This window comes from Halictus rubicundus, chromosome 10, assembly GCF_050948215.1.
Source record: "Halictus rubicundus isolate RS-2024b chromosome 10, iyHalRubi1_principal, whole genome shotgun sequence".
NCBI lineage: Eukaryota > Metazoa > Arthropoda > Insecta > Hymenoptera > Halictidae > Halictus > Halictus rubicundus.
Window position 1 is genome coordinate 11,480,204 of NC_135158.1, and position 15,065 is coordinate 11,495,268.

At 36.6% G+C, this 15,065-nt stretch overlaps 1 protein-coding gene across 1 annotated transcript in view; it reads left to right on the forward strand.

Annotated features, from left to right (window-relative positions):
- The window catches only part of Unc80 (unc80, NALCN channel complex subunit), a 45,476-nt gene that overhangs the window by 3,025 nt on the left and 27,386 nt on the right, over positions 1 to 15,065 (forward strand). Inside the window, exons 5-22 of the mRNA XM_076795302.1 lie at positions 462 to 482; positions 1,763 to 1,908; positions 1,991 to 2,138; positions 2,244 to 2,475; positions 2,588 to 2,670; positions 3,115 to 3,198; positions 3,271 to 3,321; positions 3,429 to 3,565; positions 3,663 to 3,920; positions 4,225 to 4,400; positions 4,477 to 4,637; positions 5,937 to 6,079; positions 10,423 to 10,552; positions 12,069 to 12,260; positions 12,373 to 12,514; positions 12,674 to 13,045; positions 13,777 to 14,227; positions 14,856 to 15,030. Of these exons, the coding sequence (XP_076651417.1) occupies positions 462 to 482; positions 1,763 to 1,908; positions 1,991 to 2,138; positions 2,244 to 2,475; positions 2,588 to 2,670; positions 3,115 to 3,198; positions 3,271 to 3,321; positions 3,429 to 3,565; positions 3,663 to 3,920; positions 4,225 to 4,400; positions 4,477 to 4,637; positions 5,937 to 6,079; positions 10,423 to 10,552; positions 12,069 to 12,260; positions 12,373 to 12,514; positions 12,674 to 13,045; positions 13,777 to 14,227; positions 14,856 to 15,030 (3,102 nt within the window). The remainder of the gene's footprint in view (positions 1 to 461; positions 483 to 1,762; positions 1,909 to 1,990; positions 2,139 to 2,243; positions 2,476 to 2,587; positions 2,671 to 3,114; positions 3,199 to 3,270; positions 3,322 to 3,428; positions 3,566 to 3,662; positions 3,921 to 4,224; positions 4,401 to 4,476; positions 4,638 to 5,936; positions 6,080 to 10,422; positions 10,553 to 12,068; positions 12,261 to 12,372; positions 12,515 to 12,673; positions 13,046 to 13,776; positions 14,228 to 14,855; positions 15,031 to 15,065) is intronic.

Below are 15,065 nucleotides of genomic sequence, written 5' to 3' on the forward strand. Positions count from 1 at the left end.
TAATAACACTATATTATTCTATACTTCCTACGCACTGTAATATTAGTAGAACCTCCTAGGCGTAGGCATGGTTTTGAATTGGAAACATAATAATGTTATAAGTCGAACGGGCAGTTTTATGCGCCTTTTAGCGCCATTTTGGTACGATAGCGGTATCGAATCATAGTTTCACTGCATTTTCAGATTTGTAATAGCACAGTACCAGGAAGCGTACATTTTTATAGTTTCTCATATGTAAATACATACTTTCAGCATCAATTCTATCAATACATATGTTTATATCAATTTATCGATCGTATGACGTAGTAATATATAACTGTAGCTTTGCATTTTATTATTGTCGCAAGTACTTTCTTTCCTCTTGTTCCTTTTTCTTATATTTTTACTATTTTACAATTCTATTTTCACTATGCCTTGATTATATACTAATATCGATTGTTTATATTTCAATGCATACGTAGGAGACGAAGGAAGCTTGCACGGTTAGTATCCTGAATTATTTAAACAATACACATATATGACTAGACTGTGGATTTCTCTGCAAAATATAAATTTTCTACCTGAATTTGAAACCGACGGCGTCCCCTTCAAAGTACACAGACCCCTTTCGAATGTATACACACGCTCCAATGGTGTTTCCCTTGCTCGAAACAGTGCTGGAGATTTTGTGAAACGCTGTTCAGTCATTTCCCGTTTTATTGTTCCAACGTCGCCCATACGTCTTCCTTGATATTTTCTATCTTTGGAAATTAAAAAAAAACATCTACGGAACTAGGTCAAGTGAATATGCAGGAGAGTGATCAAGGAACAATCACATTAAAACGTGCGAATTTTCGCACAAGAATTAACGTGTGAGCCAGTACGTTATCCCGATAAAGTGTTCACCGATTTCCTTTCTTCCTCTTCCTCCTTGATACGGTTTCACGCATTTGCGAACGATTTTTATCTTCATAGCACTCTCATGCTCATTTCAGCGTATCAATCACTTCAGTTCCCATTTTTCCCGAGATCCGCGAGAAATTTCGCGTTAATACATTATTCTCCGAAAAGATCTCCATATATTTTCGAAGACGCGAGGCGACCGAGAGAAATATGGGCATACTAGCCGCGTCGTGCCATAAGCGAACGGCTTATCGCGGGCTCGTGAAATTGAGTCCGTTTATAGGTAAGACCGTAAACAATATTTCTCACCTGAACATATCACCGCAACGTTGTCGAGATCGTAGTAAAAAAATCATTCCACGAACGTTCGAGCAGAGTAATATAATAGAACCTCGTTTATTGCAGATTGGTTAGAACTTCCAACAACTTGTGGTGTTGGCTTTGTAGGCTGCAAACTCGTTCATTCAAGGGCCTCTTTGGCGGTCAAAAAAAGAAAAACAATTTAAATTAAAAACTTAAGATACAATAAAATATAGAAAAATGTTTGGTACTTGAGTTAACTTGGGTGAAATTGGGTAGGCCCCAAACAGTGTTAGTCCTGGGCTCCGAGATCGACGGTCCGCCGCTGCCTGGTAGGGATTGTGGTGGCTACGTAGGGCCAATACGGTATGGGAAAGTAAAATAGATCATGCGATTGGTTACCTATTTCGTTGCACACCTCGATCGTCGCACGAATTTTCGGTCAGCTTTTGTGCAACGAGCGAGGTTCTACTGTATAGTAATACGCAGACGAAATCGTTGTCTCTTCAAGACTCCGTTGACTAAATTAGTTCTCGTTGGTTATGGATATTTGACAGATTCTTTGATCGTCTACTTGTAGTCTCTCGAGAAGGTGTTGGTTCAGAATCTCCGCAATGATCTGACACCCAGCTTGAGCCGGCTATTGGGCACCGTGCCACGGTGGCATTTGATCCAAGCCGCTCTTCCCTACGTTCTCCATGCCACGGCCAATCACCTGCACAATAGGTGGGTTTGCCTTTGTACCTACCATCTATAAAATGTGTTTGTTTTCTTTGTCACGCGAAAATCTCTCCTATTAATCTTCAAGGAAGGATTTCCAAACTCTCGGCGCTATGGAAACGACGCTTCTTTACATTCTTCATTGGATACTCCTCGACGCTGCCGAAGAGTGCTCCGAGAGTGAACCCGACTGTGGAAATCCATTTTATTACTTATTTTCTATACCCACCATGACCGTGAGTATTTTTCAGTCTGTTCGTTGAGTCATTTAAAAATAAATTATTCTCGAATATTTTATTCGAGTTTTTTGCTACTCTTTACTGGATCTTTACTTTCGACAGCTATTTGTCTACCTATTCGCACCTCTGTGCAATCATCTGAAAGACATCGACTTCAAAACGAACTTACGGTTAGAGAACGGCTTGAAAATATGGACAGCCTTATGCGAATGTCGGCACCCAGATACATCATGCTTTACCGCTCACTGTAGGATTAAGCCGCAAGCTTTATGGAATCGTTCTTTTAAGTCGTCCAAGCAACATCAGATATCCGACGATGTGTTCGTCGGGGGAAGTAAGTTCTTCTTATTTTCTATTCGACATGTGATGCTTCCTATATTATAAAAAAAAAATCAAAATAAAAAATTAAATTTTTAATTACTATACACTTATTATACGCTTCTCAGATGTTGAAAGTCCACCCAGCCAGTCAGTTAGTGCTTTTTCGGACCAGAGTATCGATAAACAAACAAAGCAACCAGATGACGACGTAAGTGAAATATATGTTGTATACAGGGTGAGTCGCGTAACGTTTGCACCTCAAATATCTTTGTTGTTTCTAAAGATTTCTCTGTCTGTGACCTTGAATGACCTTGGAATAATTATTGTCACTGAATTCCTAATGAAAGGGACTATCATTGTAGGCGTTTAAAAAAGGGTGGTTCCATTTTAAAAAAGTCAAGGTGACCTTGATATCTCTAAAAAAATGACATAAAAACAAAATTTTTTGGCATCTTGTCAGCCCCATTGTACCATTCAACTTTATCCTTTCCATATTTTACGAATCTTTAGAAACAACAAAGATATTTGAGGTGCAAACGTTAGGTGACTCACCCTGTATGTGTATAGTGTTGCTGAATCTACATTTGCAATTTTCAAACATCAATACTTCATACAAGAATGATATCCACAATACAATCCATTTTGTTGGCAGAATACTTGGGTATCATCGCCGAAGGATACCATATTTCCCGAGACCATTCCCGAAGAAAGTTCTGGTGCGGAGGATGAACACGTAGTGAGTATACCAAACCTATTTTAATCGACTTCATACGTTACGATCGATAAAATAATAAAATACTTCTACCAGGTTATCTTCAGATTACCGTCGCTCAGCGAATCGGAAAAAGCGCTCGATGGGGTAAAGAATAATTCAAATACTTCCACTTTCGGTTTGACATTATCAGTTTCAGACATTGTCGTGTATATTTTACCCACTTTAGTCAAGCAATTCTTAAATTACTTTAGGGCCAAGGAAGCATATTTCACGTAGCCATGGGACGGACAGACGATTTCTCGAAATCCACATTAACGATAGAACAAGTCACAGCAATTTCGGGAATCGACACTTGCAAATCATATCAGGAGAAAACTTTAAGCATGGGGTTAGTAATTTGGATCTGCTTCATACTTTACATAGGCTTGTTCCTACAGCCTTCGACTTGCGACATAATGTGATTCAAACGGCATCTATTCGTTTAGTAAAGTTACAGAGAAGGAAAAGACAGATAAACATCATAAAACAGAGAAAGAATCTCAGGATACTGCGAAATCAAAATCGTCGGGGTCTCAAAAAGTTGGTATGAGTGAATCCAGTACCGCAGGACCCCTAAACAGTGTTGTCGTTGACATGGACGTTCGAGCTGCCAGTTTCCTTGACGTAGCTGTTCTGAGGTGCCTTTTCGTTTCGCAGTGGCAGGAGGAAGGAGTTCATTGGGCTCTACAATTTTTATATCATCGGTAATTATTTCTTGCACAGGTTGCTTTTTATCTTCTGAATTGTTTTCGACGTTCCCATTCGATAACTTAAATTAAATCACCTAACTCTCACCTACCTTCTATTTTTTTTTTATTTTTTACTGACGAACTGCGACATTAAAGAAAAATGATAGAATACTAATCTGATTGACCATTTAAACAGTTAAGGAATGTTATGTAACATCTTCGAGAGGAACATTATAGGACCGGCAATGAGAGTTTTCATGACAATGTTCATGTCATTTATGTTGCCCACTTTATTTAATTTTGAATGAATTGTTCTCAGATTACGCATGATCAACGAAGAAACATCAGTGCAACAGATGCCGCGTCGCCGTAGCAACTCCTTACCAATCCCAAAAATTGAAGTGTCAATTTATCAAAGCCCCGAAAGTAAGAAGAAAGACGTGGCGAAGGATTTTATAGAAGTGCCAGAGGCTCGAGAAGTGACTATACTAACTGGTGCGCATAAACATAATTATCCTTGCTGTTTCAAGCGGAGTGTTTTCGGCTGTTTGACAATGTATTTTTTCCGCAGGACAAGATTGCGAAACGAATCATACAAGACGAGGCAGTGAGAAGAAGAAACGAATGAAAATAGCTGACCTCAAGGCGTTTGTCGAAACAAAATTGTTGTCGAAATCGGAAAAGGCACTCGAAAAAATTGGTCAGGAGGAACCGAAAATAGCATTCGATCAGGTGAATACTTTGATATTACTACTTAAATGCTTTTGAAACATTTCTAAATGAAAAATATTCGATATACACGCGTTTTGTCTTTTGTATATACAGTTTTCATTGAAGGTGTCGAAATCTACACATTTATGTGTTCTTTTTTTCAAAGTAATTTAGAATCTTTTAATATGTGCATACAGTGAGTTGTTCAAATTGATTATTTATAATTTTAGCTGATTTAGCTGATGAGCTGAAGAATGAATCACCCTTCTTTAATATAAATGACTATAAATATTTCAGAATATTTGAGTCTACTATATTCTCTACACTTGTTGCACTCTCCCAATGGACACCTACCATTTTTCGTGTAAATCGTATTTACCAAGTTGCACGACAATTTTTTTTTGCATATACAATTTCAGCCACACTTCTTCATAGACAAACATTATACATTGGGTACAACAAAAGAAATATTTTTAACGAAAATAACAACTGTTCGGCGATAAAAGTGAAAATACAATTAAAATTCACCAATAGCCGCTAAAGTTGTCCTGTCACCCAAATGCCTGGATCGGTTATGGTAGTGCGGACTGAAAAATTAACTAACGTTCTATTAATGAACAAGTTCTTAATATCCAGTCCAGAAGCTGCCATTTGTTGGGCAATTCATAACGACATTTGGAAAATTATACTATTGCGTGCATCGATCTCGATGTAATGTCAAGTATCATCTGATTCGCGCAACCCTACTACCATTAATCACAACCCCTAAGATAACCCTTGACGATAGACGTGGCAAGTTCTAGAAATCGATCGGTTAATTAGGTTAAACAATCCTACGATCGATCTATTCGGAAGAAACGATTGCTTTCCATCACGAGGAAAAATATCGACTAATCGTAATACGTAATTGCTTTTTTTTTCGATCGTCGATCTCCATGAACAATCAAAGAATTTTCCATGAATATTGTAAAACTACAATAACGGTAAATCGTGGAACCATTATTTTTAAGATTAAAATAACTGTTAGAATTCAGTAATAAATATTCGCAATACAGTATGACCTCCTTATAATCGCACTGCTCGGGGCTCATAACACAATTATAGAGGCAATATGATTATGCGATCGTTTCATTGGCTAACGGCTCGTTTCTGTTTTGTTGCTTCTTTATCCCCGTCTAGAAAGCTGAAAATGGGTATCATGAGGAAAATAACGATACGATTATAAGAAAACAAAAATCCAGAAAGCAGGATTATAGGGAGACACGCTGTATTTTTGTAATGTTTCAGCAAATGTAATTCAATATATAATTTTCGTCTCAGGATACCCATAGAAGTCTTGATACAGGGGATGATCATTTAACGAGACCCACATCGACAGCTTCGAAAATCTTCGAAGCAAAGGATGTTGATCACATTAAACACCCTACGAATTTAATAAAAGGAAAAAGCATGCCAAGTTTAAGGTACGTATCTCAGTTTACGGATAGAGTACAAATAAACACCGAAATATTTGTCTTCATAGAACTTTCTTCTCTTTCATTTCAGTTTTTCCATATTCGTCCGTATCTACATACACGCGTGTTCTAGCATAGTTTTCTTTCTCATCCTCCATTCTTTTTCTAATAGTTTGTCAGTTTATTTGTTACTACAGCTTCACCTAACTAGGGAAGACTCGGGATCGTTCTATAATCACTTTTATGGAACTGTGCAAAATGATAGGACAGATGTAAAGTAATAACATTTTTAAAGTTTCAAAAGTTTTGGAAACACTCGGATGTGAAATATTATGCGTGTAAAGGTTCTCAATTTAATTTTCCAAATTCACATTTGTTGATTATTGCAAAATTTGGGATCTCTCAATGACGTGCTGGGAATGCGAGTGTATGTACGTGCGCACGGATTTTTGGTAGAATCGTAAATGATTTAAAGGATAAAATTGAAATAAATCCTTCTAAAAAAGACGTAGTATGCTTAAGCTGTATGCAATCAAGAATAAGCGTTTCAGTAGATCAATAATATTTCCTTTTAAGCGTAGAACATAAATCAGTGTTGGGTAGCAGCAGAGTTGATGGAATCCACTTATTTCTATACAAAAATGGCATTTCGTTACGATTATTTGTAAAAATTTATTCACAATTTCCACTTTAATTTTATTTTTTATACGCTCTTTATTTTTAACTATATAGACCATTCTCCTGGTAAAAGTATATTTAAAAACAACATAATTTTGCATGAAAAAAAGAATCTGAGTATAGGGTTAATCTTTCTACTTCAGACTTCAAAGTTTATAAGTTATTTCTAACATTTCAATTGTTCATTATAACGCAAATGGAAGTTGTAATAATGCAAATACTACAATTTGGTAAATGTACCAATATATTTTAGAAAAGTTAATGTAACTATGTAGTTCAACAAATAATCAACGTATAATAATTACAATTAATTTATTTAACCACTTCTTATTAACATTCCGTTTGTATTGAGAAATGCCACTTTTGCCACGTAAGATCTTTTATATAATATAATCTTAGATAAAAGTATACAAGCTTATTTTAATTATTAATTACGAATTTTATAAGCACGATTACATGCATTATATAAGAAAATTAAAATAAATTACAAGTGCACTGAATTTCTTATCGTTATTGAGGAATTTATAACAAAAATAATTTTCAAAATAACCATTGCTTCAGCATTAAAAATGCATTTTTCCATCTTTTATTACTTTTGAATATTAGTAGATCTTGAAGAAATATTCACCCAACACTGACAATTATTTAAAATTTTAACCGAAACTTTCCCCAAAGTTTCCGAAAAACCATGTTGCATTAATGAATGTGCTTGTTCTTTATGGTAATAATAATCGAAGAATTATGTTTTCTTTTTTCATCTGAAATTTCGTTTATCACAGAAAATAGTTTCTAATATTCTCGCGAATACAATATTTCAGCACCTAGTTTTACAAAATTGGAAACTGAACGTTCTGACTTTGAAAACTATGCATTTTGAGATATTCACGAGTTCATAAAAAATGCTTCATATTTGTATCACAAAAGAAGACTTTCATCTTGTTTAATAACTTTTAGATGTGATAATATTTAAACCAAATTGACGTTAATATGCACAGTGTCGATATTAGCCATAGAAAAGTGTTTTGTAATTACACAGAAAACAGCATTAGTCGTGTTTTTAAAATACTTACACACTTTAATTGAGGTCTCAAAGCGAGAATATTATTCAGAATATTTCCAATATACAAAATTAGGAGATTAATTTTTGTAAAGCAAAGCATTAGAATTATCTAAAAAACATATAGATTCTGTAGTATGTACTGCACCACTCACACAAACCTTGCATTTTCTCAATAAGAAACTTGTTTCAATTATCTTGCTATTAATAGTATGAGATATATAAATAGTAACATTAGAAATAATTGAATGGTGCAATAAGTGTTTCCATCAATGTACATATAGAACTCCCCAAAAAGTCATAGTTTTTAGTCAAACTAGCTGAACTACGTTTACTGTAACATTTCCTTTAGCACATCGATCAACAACCATACATAATCGATATTAAACTAAACGCGGTGGCATCTCCAAAGTGAAACATGATTTCTGTCGTTTAACCTTCTTCGATTTCGCTCATATTATTCGCAGAAATGAAATTTCAGACGAAAAGAAGATTGCAAATCTTCGAGCTCTACCTTTGTAAAGAACATGGCTAATTTCATTGGTAGCATAATTGTTCGAGTATTGCGTAATTTGATGACGAACAACCTCGATTGAAACTTATGCGTAATGTGTTTCTCTATGTGTGTCTTTTCTCTCTCTCTCGTTCGCCTTTTCACACCTGAACTCGTGCTCAGCTGCTTGATTAACGAGCTGACCGCGGGAGGGTAAGTCATCAACGTCACTCGGAGGAAGTTCCGTACTGCAGCTCGGTTTACACGCTTCTTTTACGAGCTTCCTGCTTCCGGTAGGGCGCACAATTATCCTTAAAACACACGCCACGCCCTAGCCGCCCCGGCACGTTGGCAAAGTACAACGTATACTGTAAACACGTCATTTTCTCATGCCTTTCCCTCAACGTTGCCAAGACGTTCGTCCATTATCAATATATCGATACCCGGAATCGTCGGAAGGCTATCTATCACGTCTCACATCGATTTCCCTCACGTTATCCTCCTCACACAAACCTAACCTGATTTGTACACAGTGACTTCTATGTACTTATGACAACAGTGAATAGGTCAAATAATTTGACCTTTGAGCTTTCACATAAATTCAAAGCTCTGAAGGGATTAGGAAAATGTAACCCTGAACTACTGCATACAGGTTGAAACTAACTAGTATAGGCGGCAAAAAGTAAATAGTTTTTACAACGAGCTGTAGTCTGGGAAATGCGTGCGATACTTCAAAAGAGACATCACGTATACAGGGTGTGGTCGTAAAAATTGACCTTTTCTGAAGGTGTCGAGCGTTGTTTCCGGCTCATGTTCGACCAGTGTGAACAACATTTGGCATTCAACCGCACTGGTTCCTGCGCATTGTTATATTGATATACAGTGGAACCAAAAAGTATGTGAACACTAAATTTCCCATTTTCGAGAAATTATCGGTATTTAAACTATGATAATTTCGTTAAAAAAAATAGTACAACAATATAATTGGACTCATAATAAAGCTTGAAGGCTTCACTGTTGCCAGCCATCGTATATTTTTGCCCAAGATATTTTTTCGTGACACAGAAATTGGAAAACTGAAGGCGATCTTTTGGTCCCAAATATTACAAATTGAAACGTATTTAAAAACATTGAAAAATGTTTCTCGTGACTGAATTAATGACATTACGAACGTGAAAAAGACTCTCAAAGGTTAAGACGTCGTCGAAAGCATATTTCATAACGATTAGGCGAATATCCTAAGAATCCTTCACAAGACGTGACCTCTGATAATTCAATGTACAATAGGAACAGTATTTTGCAACTATCCACAATACGCAAAACTTCACTGCAATGTACTTCACCGTCCATTTCCTAAGCAAAAGTACACCACAACTTCTGAGCTTCCCGTTTTGCAATTTTTTAATGTTTACCACTTTTATCATTTTCAACAATGCCAACTTCGAGTACCGTGTAAATAATAAAGTGCATAGAACGATGATTTGAACCCTAACAAAATTGTGCATGATATCAGGCAATATTCAAAACGACTGGTACACGTTGCTCCCAAATGTTATTTGATAAACGTCCAAATAATATGCCGTTCAACATATCTAAACGTCAAGTAAATTTCGTGAAATACTCCATGAATTATTAATTTTTAAACCGATTAACATTGACTGACAGAAAAAGTTGATCAATAAGATCATTTCTAGTGGTAACCAAGAACTGTCGAAAAACATTCTCATTATAAAATTCTATAAACAGAATAGTCTCCTCATAAAATATCAACAAACGTACGATTTCAGTGTACTTATGTATGCGTGCATATGAAAGATTCTATTATATTTCCTAAAACATTCATGAAGATCGTGTCAATATCTCATTTATGTCGTGTCGAAGGGTCAAATGCTAAACAATAGTACGAATCCTCGGAGAATATAAAATTTGGGATAACGTATGTAGTGAGATGCTGTTTGACGAACGCATCGAGCATGCTACATGGTATGGCAAACGCACCAAAGTAGAGAAGGACCTTAGAGCTGAAACCGTAGTGCTTAGCTAGGATTCACATTCGAAGTAGCATGGGAGAGTTGGCGCAGTCGATCTGTTGTGTCCGAGCCTCTGATGAATTCTAACTTGTAGGTACATCGGCGATACTCGTATTGAGAGGAAGCAAAGTCGGTTTTATAGTCAATCATACACCGCCCCGAATCCTATCATCACCGTCACGGAACACACACCCACTCCATCCCCGGATTATATGAAGCGACAGGTAGGAAACGTACAAATTACATTTTACCCCAAATTCCCGGTGTTACACTGTTATTTCCGTTAATGTCTTTCATTTCAATGGTCGACGACCGCACACAACCCTCCACGATGCTAGGAAAGTTTTGCTATATCAATAGAAACAAAACGGAAACGTAAATGTCCACCAAGTATAAGTCAGTACCTACATTACATGATTTTTCTCTGGCATAGTTAAAGTACTATGTAAAATTGAACAAAATATCGGCTACTTTTAAATTGCACGCCATCTTAAGTGCAAATTTCTGAACACTTTTGTTTTCATATTGTAAATTCTAACATTCGCATTTTATCAGTCTGCTTTGAGCGTATATTTTGCGTGCTTCTTCTTTCATTAGACTAAACCAATAATAACCTAGCAGTTGATGCGACGTGAAACTATAAATTAAAGAAAAAATTAACTATTTAATACATTACTATACGTTCATAAAACTTTGCAGATTTATTTACGTACATCCGATCTGCGCTCATGAATTTTTATGCATTATTATCACCAAAACTGAACGTTGTGAAGGAAGAACTTGCCACGTGAGGGGTCTCACACGTGAACGTCACTGACGTATTCTGAAAAAAATATATAGAACAATTAATCAAGCTCGTAGTATGAGCCCAATTGATGAGGCATTATGTCACTACATAAATAGTACACTAATGACATCATATCTTAGCCAAAACACTTTCTCATAATATTTCATGAATCAGATATGAACACATTTACACCCTACACACAGCAAGCTTATAAAAACCAACAAATTTCGAATTTTTAAAATGAATTGAACAATTTCAGAATCCTAATTCTTCAACCAGTAAACAGAATTTAACTCAGGCTATATTTACACTAAAGAAGGAAGTGTGTCCAAGGGTAGAAACGCATATAGAAGATGTCGTTGAATCGTTTTAACATTCGCGCAAAAGGATGTATAACATATTTATATTTTTAATAATATACAGGGCGTACCAAAAATATTGTGCTACCTTGAAAGGGGTGATTCCTAATGTCATTTGAAGTAACCTTTTCCTTTGCGAAAATATTCTCCGCCGCTTTGTTAAGGAAATATTAAAGAAAAACACCAACAATGCCCGAGCCGAAATTCGTTCGCTACATCCGCGTTCCGATTGGTCCGTGTTTCTCTATAATATTTCCTTAACAAAGCCGCGGAGAATATTTTCGCAAAGGAAAAAGTTACTTCGAACGACACGCGACTCATGTATTACAAACAATATAATAAAACCCTGTAATACAAACAACAGTCGTTTATATTACAAAAGATTAAAATACGAGTTTTACGTGTAACTTCGAACAACAAACTACATTTCAAAATGTTCCTTTAATTGGACACTTTCAGAATTTATCTAGGAAAAATATGTGACAAAACTTTCTCAGCGTCATAAGTCTATAAAAATCCCATATCAAACGTAATGTGTCGGCTTTTGTTCTTTAATGAAATATTGTATCTGATTTGGTACAATTTTCTTTCTAGGCTTCGATCGACAGTCAATTAGACGTTATCAGTATGCGTGGTAGTCGTTTAGATTCCGAAAGGAAGCCCAGCCTTACACGGTCGCAGACAGACTCCAATATCACTTATGGTAGCGACGAGTTTCCGGAAGCGCCTGGGTCTTCTTGTTACATCACTAAGGAAGGCGATATTGATCTGCAAGTAGTACTAAAGGTAGGTTCGCCTTTAGTGAATAACATTTAATATTTGTATGCAGCTATATGTATATGTATATAAAATTGTCAAAAGTAAAATTGTCTACAGTATTTGTTTAATATTTTACCAGGCTGTTCGTTCAGTTGCCATGAGGGACAGCAACTGCTGCACTTTGCGAGTATGTGAGAATATTTTGAATTTGGTGGAACTTTTAATGGATATGGGAGTCATGAAACAGTGTCTTCGCGAAGAAATGACGGGAAGTATAGCGGGTACGTATCTATGCAGACACTCGATAAACTATTCGATAATTCTTTCATAATATCGCGCAAACAAAACTCGTTGTCCTTAATACTACTAAAAAGATGTGGTAAACGTGAAATAATAACTTGACCGATCAAATTTGTAATATAGAATCTCGTTGCTTGCAGAATCTGCAACTGTGATAGAAAAGTCAGAAACCGGAAAGAAGAAAGAGCCATCGGAGAACGAGCAAGAATACCGAAACAATGCGACAAAGACGAAATCATTATCGCACAGTCTCCTCATGAGCTGCGTGATCAGAGTAGTGAAACACTTAGGCTGTCCGAACAACTGCATCGAAGGAATACGTGGACCCCACGCGGACTTCTGTCGTTCGCAGGCTCAAACGATCCTTGGCAAGTTGCATCGCGCCAGTTCGAAGCAGTTTTCGCGATTCCTGAGAACAATGGTGCGGGACCTACCAATTCCAGAAATTTTGGAATTCTTTCACGCATTTACTGGATTCTGCGTGGATCCATGTTCGTTGCTATCTCCACTTAGTGAGTAAATCGAGGGAAACGAAAATCGCTCCGTGTGTATTTGTTCGCTTTCAAGCTGTTCTATGTTCTATGTTGTTAATAATAACACACCTTATTGTCTGTTTCTCGAAAGAAGACACCCGAAGGCGCAATAGCGGTCCACACCTCGTTCGTACTTTGAAGTACGGTAATGTTTCGATACATATGACAATTTTGTGATCGGAATATCGCATTGTATGCGGACACTTTGTTGTTTCGAATTATTTTCTTATGAAACTTTTACCAGCATATTTCTGAGATTTTTCTGAATGAAATGATACCAAACGCGACAAAAATTTGGATCACATTTACCTGTTTAATCCATGATACAGTCGAACCTCGACTATGTGTTAAGAGAAAGTGTCATAAAAAGATAATTAACCCGGTGATAGTGGAGATGAATCACATTCTCACAAATGTGCGTACAATCTCTTTCACATATTTGGAGACATTGCTGCACTAGAAACGGAATTGGTCAGTTATAACGACGTCAGGCGTCTTCTCCCGAAGAACAGACCGTAATTCTAATCGTATCATTTTCAATTTGGTTATTTCAAATCTGAGATGTATCTTTTCCGAATGAGCATTGCGAACCAAATTATATGAAAATTCTGATTACCGATGCGTCAACATTTACATCGCAGATGCTTCGTTGCCCTTGACTGTGAATTTCTACAGATTTGAACAACCTCTCTGTGATTATCCCACGATAGATCAGAAACGGGGTTCGAGCAAATCCCCGGAAGTTGCGTCGCAAACCGGGCACGTGGCGAGCTACGGGGCTAATTTGATGGGACCCGGAATGGTCAGCGGAGTCGTTATGTTTGGAAACACGAACGCGAGCGGCCAGGGAACTATGACCACTGCAACTTCTACGAACGTGGCCGCATCCTATAGTCTTGGCGGCCATCAAACGCGCGTGATAGAGGGTCACATTTTTAACTGCGTGTTCAAGCCGTTGGTCACGCGTTTCGTGAAATCGATGAAGGAGTTAAAGACTCAGGAAAATATCAGCTTGTACTGCGATCTCCGGCAGTTCATGACTTATGTCAAGGAAGTTCATTGCGGCATCTTCCGCCGCGTCATCTTGAGCGGAATCATCGACTCCGCGGATCGACCTAACAAACGATGTAACAGTAACGTTCAAACGACTCGCGTTATCAGGTGAATTCAAATTTCCCAAGCATATTTGTATCTAATAATTAGAATGTGGATTTATGGATTTATAGAATGTATGGAACTTACGTTGCGTAATGACGTTCAACATTTAGTGAAGTTCCATGAAGATGCAATTTTTAAAATATATGAATTTCTTTCTAATTCTAGTTTCTACAAGTTAACCGAGCAACTTATATTTGCATAAATAACCACAATCTGATTCCCTCGTACAGAAAACAACAGAGTGAGAACAAAAAATCGATAGAAAATAACTGAATAAATGAGAACAATCACATTTACTTTATCAAATCTTATAGTACACATAAGTTTATACAATTTTGAATGCTATAACGTTAGAAACAGCCTTGAACGCAAAAATCATTTAACTATATTGCTTTAAGTCTATCCTTATTCCTCCAATGTGTGTCTTCATATAAACCAAAAAGTGTAGTTTCTGTAAAAAATTTCAGTTGCTCTAAACATAATACGTATAGTATCTAGCAACGTGCATACTTTAAAAATTGATCACAAAAATTACTATCAATTATTCGTTGTTTTCGATTGAATGAATTTTATTCTCCCTCGAAACATTTGTAACCGGTAGTGACCGTTAATATTATTTGTTTGTTATTAGTGCACGTAACCAAAGGTGGATTCGTTACAAAGAAGATTATAATTATTTTAGGCATATACACCAATCAGATTTGGAAGAACACGCGGACATTGGTGATGATGCTTGTTACGCTGTAGACGACAGAGGAACTCGAAAGTTTCTTTTCAAAAAGAGAAGTACATCTTCGACTTGCGCGGTATGTGCCAATGATTTATGGTGACGAGCAAACCT